Consider the following 13,030-nt stretch of genomic DNA (forward strand, 5'->3'; position numbering starts at 1 on the left):
ATGTTCATGTTATGAATCACAAAATTATATTTCATTAAAATCAGAGCTGCAGGATGCTGTTAAGTGAAAAGCACTACTAGGAAACTAAGATACTTCAAATACTTCTCATGTAATCCTCTTACGTAAGTGCAAAATTCAATGTTTGCTTTTGCCTTAATTGCAAAATGTTAAGTCTTGGACAAAATCTTAAGTTTATATGAAACTGTCTCCCGTTTCTTAGCACAGTGAAATATAGATTAATGCTAAATTAGCACTAGATAGGGGGATGCGAAACAGTTAAGAAGCATACTTCTGCCTCTGGGTGGATGCTTGGTTGAGCATTGCACAGGATGTAGCTCCTGGTATTACAAGACATCCAAAACTTCAGGCAGGTTGTTTTTTTTTTTTAGCAATATGTTTGCAGTACCTCTCGGAGTCTTTGCAGGTGCTCCTGAAGCCGGCCTTGCCTATTTACAGCCAAGAGCCACAGTTTTTGCCACTTGCTAACTAACTGACTGAGCTGAGGGGTCAGTGGCTCCAGATTCTCGAGAGGGATTGATGCTGTGGGTTGGGTCTTCGCAGCACTCCTTCGCTCTGGAGGACAAATAGACAAAAATAAAAAGATCTACAATCTTTTGCAATCTCAACAAATTTTCTGGCCAGACTAGTAACCATTAAGAGATATAACACAGCCTGGAACTGCCTTCCAGTGTTCTGTTTTATGTATGACTAGTGGTTATTTACCATAGGAAGATGCTGCAGGGTTACTGGAAAGGACAAGAAAGTACTGAATGACTATTCAGTAGACGTGTTTAAGAATAACAATGAGGGAGAAAAGCCAGTTCAGTTAATGAATGCATTGTTTTTTTTAAACTCCAATAGGTATGTAAGCATACCTTAGCTAGTATAGTCTGGAGAAACCACATACTGTAGCACAGAAACCCAGCATGCTTCCTTATGCAATGTACCAGACACTGTCAGTCCAGGAAATGTGCACATTCTTCTTGGAATGAGAGTAGATTATATTGCTCTGTGTTCTACTTTTGTACCACAGTTGTCTTCTGCTTTTTAACTATTTGTGTGCATTTTACGACTTGATGTTAGGACTGAAAATGTATTAATATTAATATTTGCATGACATCATGACTTTTCTATTAGAACAAGAAAAGGTGTGGAGAGAAAAATTGTTGTGACGACCAGATCTGTTTGTTGATGAAATCTGCTAACTTCCAGTTCAACAAGTTGAGTGGTTCCCCAGACAAAGGCAGTCAGGCACAGCACGTGCACCCTATGTTAGCTGTATGGTCCTTAGATTTGTATCAGTGGAAAATCAAATGTTTAATTTCACCTCATAGTACATAGTACATAGTATTTTTGTAGCTTATGCTAATATGTCTTTTATGTTGTCCTTGAGAGACTCACAATGGCAGGATAAATCAAGTCAGTAAACAGATTAGAGATTTATAGAGAAGAGAAAGACAGGAAAGGAAACAGTAAGAGAATTCTTCCATTGCAGACCAGACAAACAGAACACTTCCAGGTAATTTAAGCACTGAAGAGCTCAATTAGATGTTATAGATAAGTTAATGTTAGCTTATATTTGTGTGAATGTTTGTTTTTCATTTATGGCATCTACCAGGTTAAACAAATCTCTATCACTTGTTTAGTGGCTTGCTATTTGTGTACTATCTATTTTAGGCAGTGATTTTGTCCCGTGTAACACTACAATTTTGATAATGAGGTTAAAAACCTATTAAAAATAATGACAAAGACAGACATGTGGATATGTTAATAAACAGGCATCAGTTAAGGGGGACAAATTCTAATTGGGCAGTAGTGTGCCTCAGGGATAAGTTTTGAGCTCATTTCATTTCTGGATCTATATCAGTGATTTAGATTCTGGTATAATTAGCAAATTATGTAGTTTGCAGATAATAAATAGAAAGGGTGGTAAAATACAATTGAGAACCATCTGTCTTTTGAATTTAATGTCTTTAGTAGGAATGCAAAATTTTATTTGAAAACTGTTTCCTTCAGAGACTGTTTATATAGTATGTTTAAAAGAAAATAAATTGACTTACTGGTTGATGTTTTTCGAGATGAAGTTGTTTGTGGTTTGGGAATAAATTTTTGTTTGCTGAATTTATTGATATTTTCAACATCTGGCAACTTTCGATTCAGCTCATCCATAAAGACCTGCAACAATATGGACAAAATAATAAAATGATGCCTGAGAGCAGATGTATTACACTCAATAATACCCATCTTAATTTCAATGAGGACAATATTGTTTTATGTCATTTTTAAACTGAGAGACATTAAAGACTCAGTTAATCCTTCTACAGGTTTTTATCAATTCCCATACTCTTCTGTCATGTGTAATATTCACACATTTGAAGCTCCTCATGTTTCTCTTAGTCTAAAAAACAAGTTCCAAAACATCTGATTCTAACATGATTAAAACACCAAAGAGCTACCATTATAGTGTGCTGACCTATCCAACTCTACCAAACTGTGTCAGACTCTGTGCTTATAAAGTGAAGCTTCCCTTGCCCAGCTGTTCTGCATTACTGATCCCACCTACAGTAGATATGCAGATATTGCCTGCTCCAGATCTGCAGCTGAAAACCTGACTTCATTCCACCATCTGGTGACCATTTAATGCAACTGCATCCTTTGTTTTGGCATTGCTCTACCATATTCTCTAGTCTTTTCAAGCAAACAAATGCAAAATTGTCAAATGAAATGCGCAATCCAATCAGTACCATGTGTTGTGTAATGAGCTCCTCAGCCTGCTCAATACTCTCTGGAAGAGGCTCCTGGTCCCTCAAGGTAAGAGACTCCTCTGCTGCTGAAATCCAGTCTAGAAGCCTCTGCACCTCCTCCCTCTCAGCCTCCAGAGTGGACAGACTGACTTTGAGACGTTCTTCTTGTTGCAGGGCCCAGGCTTGGACCTGGAGCAAAGCAGAACCGTCATAGGAGGTCAATGGAGAGGGTACTGATGACATGAGACATTAAAGAAGTTCCCATTCTGTCCTGATGAAGCTCACCTCCTCAAAGCGGGTGTTAGTGACACTGATCCATGACTTGATGGTTATGATAGAGTCTGGATGGCAGGACGACAATATCTCTTCTGCGAGGGATTTGATGCAATCCAGTTCCATCTCTTGGCAATGCAGGGACTTCTTTGCTTCCTGCATAAATCAGCAGAATTCCCACACTGATTGGTTAATCAACATATTTTTGTTTCGCACCATTAGTCAAGACAGAATGTCAGGATTCCCACCTGGTGCTGTTTATGAAGCTCCAGTACAGCAGTCTCCTCCTCTGGAATAACAGTGTACTTCAGGGCCCTCTCCACTTCTGAGAGACGCTCCAGAAACACATGGACCAAAGAGTCAAATTCCTCTGCCTGTTAGATTGAGTGAGAAAATCTGAGCTCAATTCACAGACACATTTATTCCAATATCACTGATAAAAAAGAAACCAGGATGTTACTTTTAATCTATTCTGCATTCTTTTGTAGTGGAATAGGAAAAACACCTGTGCTGTAGTTACATGATAGATGTCTTGCAATAAAATAGAATTTGGTATGTTATGAAAAAGAGTGATTCATGATAAATATACTAAGATGCAATCATCAGAACCCAAAATAGAAAACAGTGGAGACCAATGCTACAGAAACAATTTATAGGTTACACTTTGTTCTTCAACAACCTATATTCTGACACCACAATACCTTTTTTCTAAGATCAGAATCACTGTTGAAAACAGAAAGATCAAGTATCGCACACTAATCCAATGTGTTACAAAAGAGAATATGGAAACAAAGTAATTACACAAACACTAAACAAAATAATCTTTGGCATCAATATTTGATATTTAGCATCTGTAATATATTTTCAGAATGTACTGTTTATATTTAACTTTCTGCATCATTTCTGGTCTATTGTTGATTAGTTTCATGCAGTTTTTATGGCATATTTAAAGTACAATGTTTTATTTTATCCTATAATCAGCCATTTCCCCTGTGTGGCTAACTGAAGGGTGAATGCTGAATTAGTGCAGGACAAATCAAGATAACCAAAGTTACTGTCTATAATTTAATTTAACAATAGTTTTGCTGCTTCTGAGCTCCAGGGAGTTGATTACATCTGGCTTGGTCTATGTGGATTCTGCACATTGGCTTTCTCTAGGTGCCTTCTCCTTCTCACATGGTCCAAAGACATGCTGGTGTCCCGCGACTCCCATACTGAGCCTTGTCTGAGCCTTGCGATGGACTGTTGTTCCATTCAGAGTCCGGTCTGCTTTGCTCCCTGTACCTGCTGGGTATGTTTTGCTCACCTGGAGCCATGTGACAGCCTGATACAGGCTTTACAACCCTCTTCAAATGAGTCTGCTTTATACAGGGTTAAAGTATTACCTTTAAGTTAAACTAGTTGAACTGAGAAAATAACAAAGTTGAATAAATAGGACATCAGAGGTGCCCTAGAGGACAGGTGTGAACGAACTGAGATGTCATCAGACACAAGCGCTGTTATGAGTGACTGCACATTGGGTATCTTTTGTGTAGGGTTGCTCAGCCCTGGGCAGGCGATCAAGATGGAATACGTGTTTGTACAGGAAGAGAAAGCTCTTACTTGGCAGAGCGCAGCCTCAAGCCTGGCCTGTTTGGAGACGGACAGCCTGCACACCACCTCCCAACGGGACTCCAGCTCCTCCATCTGCTGCTGCAGCCACTGGGACTCCATGCTGCTGTTCTTCATCACATCCCTCACTGAGCGTTTCAGGGTCTTTATACAGCCAGCTCTCTTCCCCAGCTCTTTCTGGAAAACCTGCACAACCACAGGGAATAATCATGACATGACTAGGCATCCTGTCCTGTCCCCAGTCCAGACCCTCTGTGTTCTATCACCTAATGTTTTCAGTAGGAGCTATGTGTTTGTTAAAAGGTTAAACTCATGAATGTACAGTTTGTGAGGTGTCAAAATGGATAAGTTCTGTAGGCTAGTGCTAAGTTTATTTATCTATTAAAATTAAAGTTAAGAACATTCAATTACTAGTCATAGGCAAAGTTACACAAAAATGGAGGCTAATATAAAAAAATCTGACATGGAGTTAATTAGTTGCTTTGTTCTGTATTTAACTGTGTCTCAATAGGGTAGGTTTAGTCTGGAAAAATAGGAATGAGCAGTTTTGAAAGCTTCTCGGTTGTCATGGTTTAATCTTTGCTTGAAGTTCACTACCTGACTGAAGAACCTTACAGAGTTGTGTGTGTTTGTTCAGAAATCATGTGAACCACCATTACTACACAGAGAGGCCACTAAACTAATTGTGTGATCTGAGATTTCCTTAGTATTTTTGTGCATCTGAACAGATTTAGGGTTATCACTGCAAAGGGAGTGAACCCTAATTCAAGTGTATGATGTGATGATAAGGTCCAAGCGTGCTGTGTCTGTTATGTGGAGTTGAGTGTAGGGAAGTTGCAGTGGGGTAACCAGGCATGCATTCACTTACAGCAGGGATTAATTTAGACTTGCTTATTCAGTAACAGGACAGGAAAGTTATACTATTAAAGGACATTGTTCACAGCACTGGTCAAACTTGCACTTCTACGAAATAAAACTGCTTTGTTCACTATATTTCTCACCTTTAAAATGCTCTCAATTCGGCAGGAAAGTGTAGCAGAACTGTGATTTATTTACCTTATGTTTGTCAATTAAATTTGCAACCAGGTCCTTCTCTCCTCCAACAGGCATGTCCTCAGCTAGATGTGGTTCAGCTCTATACAACCAGTCCATTAGGGCTTGGAGAGCATCCGTGAATCTGCCTGAAAACAGGAGTGCTTCTTCCAGTTTGTGTTGCCTATAATGCAATATGAAAGATCAAGACCTGTAGATGCGCATGCTAAAGTGGTGCTGTGACTTCGATAGCTGATACCTGTAGGTCATATAGACTGCAATGGGGTTCAGAGGCTATCAAAAGAGTACCAGGTCACAGAGTGTGAGATGAGACTGTGAGAGTGTTATTGCTCTCCTGGTTTCAAACCCACCATGTGGAAGGGCTGGCCTTCTGGCTTGTGCAAGCTGGGTGAGGGAAACACGTGAGATGCCAGTTTCAGGGTCAGTCCTCACACTTTAATCTAGGATGGATGTGGGAATAGGTTTTGTGTTAAGAGAAAGTCACGTTCTGGGATAGAGTAAATGATTCAGGCACTTCTGACTTGAAACTTTGTGTCATATATGGAATGCAACTGAAAAATGATGTTTGCACAATTACAAGTATGGTTCATTTGCAACATCTTTCAGGCATTTCCCAGCCCCCTGAAACTAAACAGTGCAAAGGAAGGTTAACAAATCCATTGAGCAACATGGCCTGCCATTTGATTTAGCATATCTTTCCATGCCTTTCAGCATTTCTACATAGTTTCCCAATGTGCTCACATCAATGGGCTCTGTTACACAGTTAAGCTGTCACAGGCTCACTAATTCTCCACACAATCACAGTCACCTGGACTCAGTTCTTAGTAGATGCTAAATTAAACCAATCCATTATCAAAAAGATACATAAAAGGTCCTAATTTATTTATAAGGCAGCAGACATACGTACAACAGGAGAACAAACTGCATTCTTCCAAAACAGGAACCCACAACAGAGGGGCCAGAATGTCTTCCTCCCAGATCCCACAAAAGAACTCCCTCAGCAGAGCTTACCCTCTGCCTTTATTGTGGAGGCTCATCCCTACCTAGCTCCTTTACACATTTTCGCCTAATAAATGCCACATTACACCAAAACACAATACATAAAACTGATTAGTTTCTTTAATATATTTTCCTTAAAACTAATATATTGCTTTTAAAACACTGGTGTTACTAAAGGGAAAGGGAGACAAGCTCCCCTCCAGTCCAGAAGGGGGCACTGTGAAAACAGCCTGCTGGCAATCTGGAGACAGTTTCCCAGGGTTTAAATTTGGCCTTGACTCTGAATGGGGTTTTGACTGTTAAAGCAAGTACGTAATCATATAAGGAGTAACTGCAGCTACCAAACATTTCAACATTCACCCATTGTTTTGTTTTTTTCCTACTGGCATAATGCCATAATATAGACTACAAACAAAAAGGTAAGTGCTATATGAATTTGTTTTACTTGCTTTGTTTTAGAGGCCTGCAACAACTGAATGCTGTTGGGTGGGCCACATCACAGAAGCTAATAATGTTTTGTAATGTTAGCATTGCAAATAAAAATGCATTTTTACCTCTCCATGGACTTCCCACTGATGGTGTCCCAGGAATCTCTCAGCTCTGCCAACAGATCGTCCAACTGCTGCCGGTCAGCTGGACTCTGGGATTTCTCTTTGAGAGTGCGACCACTCTTCAAGGTGGCTTCATAAACTGGCCTCTTCGACCTCAACAACTTCTGAAATTCCTTGAGAAACACGAAGCAAAGAAAATCAACAGGGCCATCTGTCTTCCAACAATGCTGTGCCTCCTGGGCACCACTGTTTGGATATTTATCAAAGGCCAACAAATGATTATATAAAATACTAGGCCTAATCACACAACTGTAGAACCACTGATCTTACAGTTTTCTCACGTCATTTATTTTTACCTATCCACAAAGTGATTTAAAGATTTTTCATTTTTCCTGTGCCACTCAGAGTGGACAATAACTTGCCAAATGAGACCTTGGGCTACATTACCTTCTGCTCTGCGAGCTGCTGTTTGATTTCCTCATGTGACACTGCAATCTCCTTGTGTGTATCCAGAGTCTGCTCCACTTCCGCCACCCAGTCCACCAAGAGTCGCCAAGACTCAGTGAACTAAATCATCAAGAGCAAAGACCACTTAACCGCCCGAAAATGCTTTCCATATAAATAGAAGGGTTATACTGGCTTGCAGTTCTAGTGATTGTGGACCTTTAATCTCTCCTAGTACTTTCCAGAAACCCATGGTGAATCAAATTTAAAAATCACTACCTAAGTATCCCTATGCTGGAGTCGTGACCTGTATTTTATGAGAAACATTATATTTTTCTTCATTAATTAGTTAATTTTAGAGGAGAAATAAGGTGTTTTAAAATGGATTTTAAGGGCCCCCTGAAAGATGGAGGCCTCTCTGTGACCAGACTTTGGAAAGAGGGTACAAGACACAAGTTGTACGGATTGAAAATAATGAACTGTTAGTTAAGTGTTTGTGTGGTATAGTTCCTCCACTGAGATAGAGATATTTGATATCAATAAACTACCAGTATTTTATATTTGATTTCAGTTAAAATTTCCAAAATACATTGGTTAAAAACCAACTTGTACACAAAAAGTGTGTGTAAACTACTAAGCTGACTGATTTTTGGTAACACAATTACCTGTTTAGCTTGTTTCTTCACATCATCAAGAGCTTTTCCTCTCTCAGCAGTGCGCTGATAAAGTTTTCCATAGCGGTCTTTTACAGTCACTGTGAGATTCTGTATCACATTGCAGTCTTCCTTCCTGCTCAGTTCTTTAAGACGTACTGCTACACTCTCAACAGCTGTCATTTTGTCACTGTAGGAGTTTACTTCAGTCACCAACATCTGGAAGTAACATGGACATATTTTTAAACAAAGAAGTGATACAACAAAAGTTTATTGAATCACATTCCCACATCTCTCTTGGTATTTAGCATAATTTGATGGGGGGTGTTATTTTACAGTATTTGATTAACATAACGAACCTAGAAATATTTAAGTTATTTTCAACTTTATGCATATTGGACAAACTTATACTGTTTTTGTGACAAAAAAACATGATTTTAAGAGTGAAATGACTCACTCCTGTGAAGGGGAATTATTTTAATCGGATAAAGCAAGGCTTAAGGATTCATCACATAAAATTTAAATTAAGTTTCAAGTTTAATATGTTGTAATGCAATAAATTTGAATTCGTATAGTATGTGTCAATAATAAGGTGCAGTGTATGGAAGACCCAGAGACACATGACTGAACTAGGTTTTCTCAACACCAACCCTGTGTTCCTGTATCTGAGCATTGACAGTGTCCAGGATTAGACTGGGCGGAGGTAAGGCACTAATGGCCTCTTCACTCTGAGACATTTTCTTCAATAGATCCTGGACAGTGCTGTGAAACTCCTTCGACAAAGTCAGCCCTTCATTCAACTTAGCCTGAAATAGAGTTAACAAATGTTACTCACCACTTACAAAACAGTTGCAGCTACACATCTTCAGAATTGAAAGAACTATTAATGTAAGAAATAATACTGCCTTGCTATTTGTGATGAGGAGCTTGAAAATCAGATGAATATACAAATGGAAGGTAATAATATTATTACAATTGAAAAATGCTTATTGACTGTTTTTATATAACATGTTTAATTGCAATGCTATGCTTTAACTTCTTCTTAGAATATATAAAATAATAAAAGATGCAAAAAGGAGGAGGGTTTAGGGGGGTCTGTCTGAAAACAGACCAGAGTTTTGAACTCAGTTTGACCCTCTTTAGAATCAGGGTGCATAGTTTAATAAAATCATAATGAATTATTTCTTTTCTTAGAGAATATTCTTCTTATGTTGACAATTTTGAAAGTTTATTACTCATTCACTTCAACCATGTATTGGATTTTCTATATTTAAAATGAGAAACTACATCAGTTTTTGAGAACAGCTTAAGAAGATCCATTACAATTTTTAAATGTTCCTGTTAAACCTATGATTTTAGAACCATTTCAATATTTGCAATATTTCAATCTGGGTAGAGCGTTTGCTGACCTTCCTTTCTTGCACTTTGCTATAGACACTCTCCCATTTGTGTTCCAGAATGCAAAGACTATGTTCTGTGTTGGAGCCTCGAGAAACATCATTGTTGTCCAGCAGTCTATGGATGGCATCCCTCACATTGTTGTACGTATGTAACTTCGATTCCATTTCCTTGCACAGCTCCTGAAGGAAGATGTAAAAGCAATCTGTTAGAGATGTTTATGAGATGCTCACAGCATAAACATCACTCTTCAAACCATATTGACAAAATTTTCATGATCTCTGCCATTCAAAAATGTATGATGTAAAGTGATCATCATATTTGCAACTGTTTGCAAAATAAGGAATGATTTCTTTTCAAGAGTTTTTTTAAATGAATGATTGTTTTCACCATATTATTCAGGTGCTGTTGACCCATGTGGTATTTGGTGACTGTGGGGATTCAAAAAGAAGAGTACTGAGATTGGAGTGTTCCATATATCTTGGAAATTTTGTTTTTAAATGTATTAAATTAGTATGTTGTAAAATTCCAAAAAGGTACTGTGATTGTGATCCATTTGGATCATAATCCAACATTAAGTGGTGATAACCTGGAAATCAGCCTGGCAACTGAACCACTTAGCTACCGGGTTAACTTAGTTAGATGCTCAGTAGCGAAATGGGAGAAACCAGAGCTTAAGATACTACAGTATATGAAGAAATAAAGAATAATGGCTGGATTTCTGTTGATTCAGTCAAGGCTTATGATTAGTTCTGGTTATTACCAGATGTGCTGAGAGCTTCTCATTTGTAGTTTCCGGTAGTCCCCAGACTGGTTTGGTGGCTGAAAGTCTAAGGTCTGTGTTTTCCAGCCACTGAAGAAGATCCTGGATTTCCATGGTCACATCTTGAACCTATTTACCGGAGAGAAAGGAACCAGTGCCACCCAAAATGAGACAGTCAGAGAATGTGGCACACTTCATGAAATTTACTACACTGTAGTATTTTGCATTACACCTCACATCTTCCATAGAATATTGTATGAATTTGCTTTGCTTTTATGGTCTAATCATTTTTGAGCCAGGTTTTGATACTGACACCCATGTCAGGTCACGATAGCATTCTAGCCAAAGAGAATATTTAGAAGTGCTCTATGACACCTGTGAGTCACAGCACGTATTACTGCCATTATCATAGTCTACTTTATGTATGTATTTATTAATATAATTTATTTACATTTCTAGAGGTTTAAAAAGAGCATTAATAAATTTTACATAAGCACCCTAACATTCATACACTCAGTATCCTCGGGTTACAAATCGTTTCCTCATCTTGCTCCAGCCGAAATATAAGCTGGACGTGTCCTGTGGATCGTGCGCTTTGTGGTTCATGTGACCTGTGGGACTATTCAGAGCATGAGCCCGCGTGTGAGGGTCTGACTATCCCACCTGACTGAGGTTGTTCTCCAGCTCGAGCTGCCTCCTCTCTGTCTCACAGCGGACAAACTCCCAGCGCTCGTTCAGCTGCTCCAGCTGGGCCTGAAGCCCCTGGGGGCTGTCCCCCGTCCCGGCCTCCAGGAGCTCCCTGCCCGCCAGGTTCAGGGACTCCACAGTGCGCGCGTGGGACATCACGTCATTCCGCAGCACCTTCGGGGAGGGGCCAGGCAGGCACAGTGAGACAGATTGGCAGCACAGGGAAACTCGTCCTTCGTAGGACAGCTCACGAGCCACAGTCCGTCTGCGTCTTATCTTGTCTTATTGTAATCAGAAATATTATTGTGCAGCTTTACCTAAGATAAGTCATTGGGACCCTGCAGGAGCTCAAGTCACAATGAACAGGAAATGCACGATTTCCATTTCCAGCTGAATGGATCACCCTGTGAAGACCCTACTGTTACACTGAATATATCACATTAAAAGGATAATAAAATAGATAAAATATTAAAACCGTTTTCTCCTTGAATATTTCATACTATTGCGAACATCATGATTGCTTCAATGTTGTCCATACTACACCATTTTCAAAGCCCGCTATTCATTAAAACTACGTAAAAACAGAATTTACAAAGAGGACATTCTTATTTTTACATCAATGGAATGCACATTTTAACTTTCACATTCAGTTTAACGGGATGTCCAGTGGATCTTACTATATGACTCTCAAGAATATATACAATTTATCAAATAAATATAAATGAATTGTGTATCTGAATGTGTATTTAACCTGCTTTAGATGTAGTGAAATCTCTTGCCAAATCTCTTGTCAAATTATCTTGCCCTCAAGTACAGAACTACTGCTTTTGTACAAAAAGGACAAAAACATTATGTGATACGAGAAACAACAAGAAATAACATTCAGCAACTGCTTTTAAGACAAACTTTGGCAGAACTTCAGTCTGTGTATGATATGGATGAACTCCCTACCTTGTGTTTTGCGAGCTCGATCTCACAGGTCTGCAGGTCGATGCTGATTTGCCGGTAGCCCTGCAGCTGGCCAGCTGTGTGTGTCAGCCAGGTGTGCAGCTCATCCAGGGTGTTCTGGAACTGACCCAAACCCAGGAGTGCGGACTCCAGCTGGTGCTTCAGTGACACAGGGGTTAATAGACAAGTTGGAACACCCAGCAGTCAAACAGAATAAATATTGTGTATTCAGACATCTACAGAAAATCACACAGCATATACTACCCCTGTAAGCTGTAGTCATATTAATAGATTATATTAAAATGAAAATCCATGAAATAAGGAATTTGTTTTGTTTTGCCACTGAAAATGTGAATGAAACCAATCTTGAAACATGTTAAGCTGCGTACTGGTAGAGGCAGGAGAACAAATTCCTGTGCTTGAATGATATACAGTAAGGTTGCCTTTGACTTTGGTTAGCATTTAGCATGCTAACTACCCTGACAGTGTTTGAAAAGCAGAATGACAAAAATGTGTTTTTGTTTTTAATATAAAGCATGCTATTGTAAATGTATATATCTAGCAAAAATACACAACAGTTGTATGAATTCACAAAGGTATCGTGGAATTCAATAAATGGATTTCATAATGGGTGCCCTGGCATTTTATTGAACAGACATGGTGTATGTAAATGAATGATGCTGATCAACCTTTCTCATCAACACGGTTGATCCATAGACAGTCTACTGCAAAAGGCTACAAGCTGAAAAAGTGTAAGAGTCAATATCCATGGTGTTCTAAACATGAGTACACCTACAATCCCTGCAGTTCTAGTGCTGGTGTATTACAGCACTCTCTTGAAATACATATTTTGGATGTTTAACATTCAATAGCTGTAGAGTATGCCTCACACATAATGCATTTCAT

At 39.0% G+C, this 13,030-nt stretch overlaps 1 protein-coding gene across 1 annotated transcript in view; it reads right to left on the bottom strand.

Annotated features, from left to right (window-relative positions):
- pleca (plectin a) overlaps positions 1–13,030 on the bottom strand; it is a 296,093-nt gene that overhangs the window by 10,463 nt on the left and 272,600 nt on the right. Inside the window, exons 52-66 of the mRNA XM_069195270.1 lie at positions 12,128–12,283; positions 11,153–11,350; positions 10,490–10,618; positions 9,738–9,908; positions 8,979–9,134; positions 8,341–8,547; positions 7,679–7,798; positions 7,235–7,404; positions 5,685–5,844; positions 4,620–4,814; positions 3,266–3,391; positions 3,030–3,173; positions 2,745–2,933; positions 2,061–2,175; positions 407–573 (exon numbers count right to left, since the gene is read on the bottom strand). Of these exons, the coding sequence (XP_069051371.1) occupies positions 407–573; positions 2,061–2,175; positions 2,745–2,933; positions 3,030–3,173; positions 3,266–3,391; positions 4,620–4,814; positions 5,685–5,844; positions 7,235–7,404; positions 7,679–7,798; positions 8,341–8,547; positions 8,979–9,134; positions 9,738–9,908; positions 10,490–10,618; positions 11,153–11,350; positions 12,128–12,283 (2,403 nt within the window). The remainder of the gene's footprint in view (positions 1–406; positions 574–2,060; positions 2,176–2,744; positions 2,934–3,029; positions 3,174–3,265; positions 3,392–4,619; positions 4,815–5,684; positions 5,845–7,234; positions 7,405–7,678; positions 7,799–8,340; positions 8,548–8,978; positions 9,135–9,737; positions 9,909–10,489; positions 10,619–11,152; positions 11,351–12,127; positions 12,284–13,030) is intronic.

This window comes from Lepisosteus oculatus, chromosome 10 (genome assembly GCF_040954835.1).
Source record: "Lepisosteus oculatus isolate fLepOcu1 chromosome 10, fLepOcu1.hap2, whole genome shotgun sequence".
Lineage (NCBI taxonomy): Eukaryota > Metazoa > Chordata > Actinopteri > Semionotiformes > Lepisosteidae > Lepisosteus > Lepisosteus oculatus.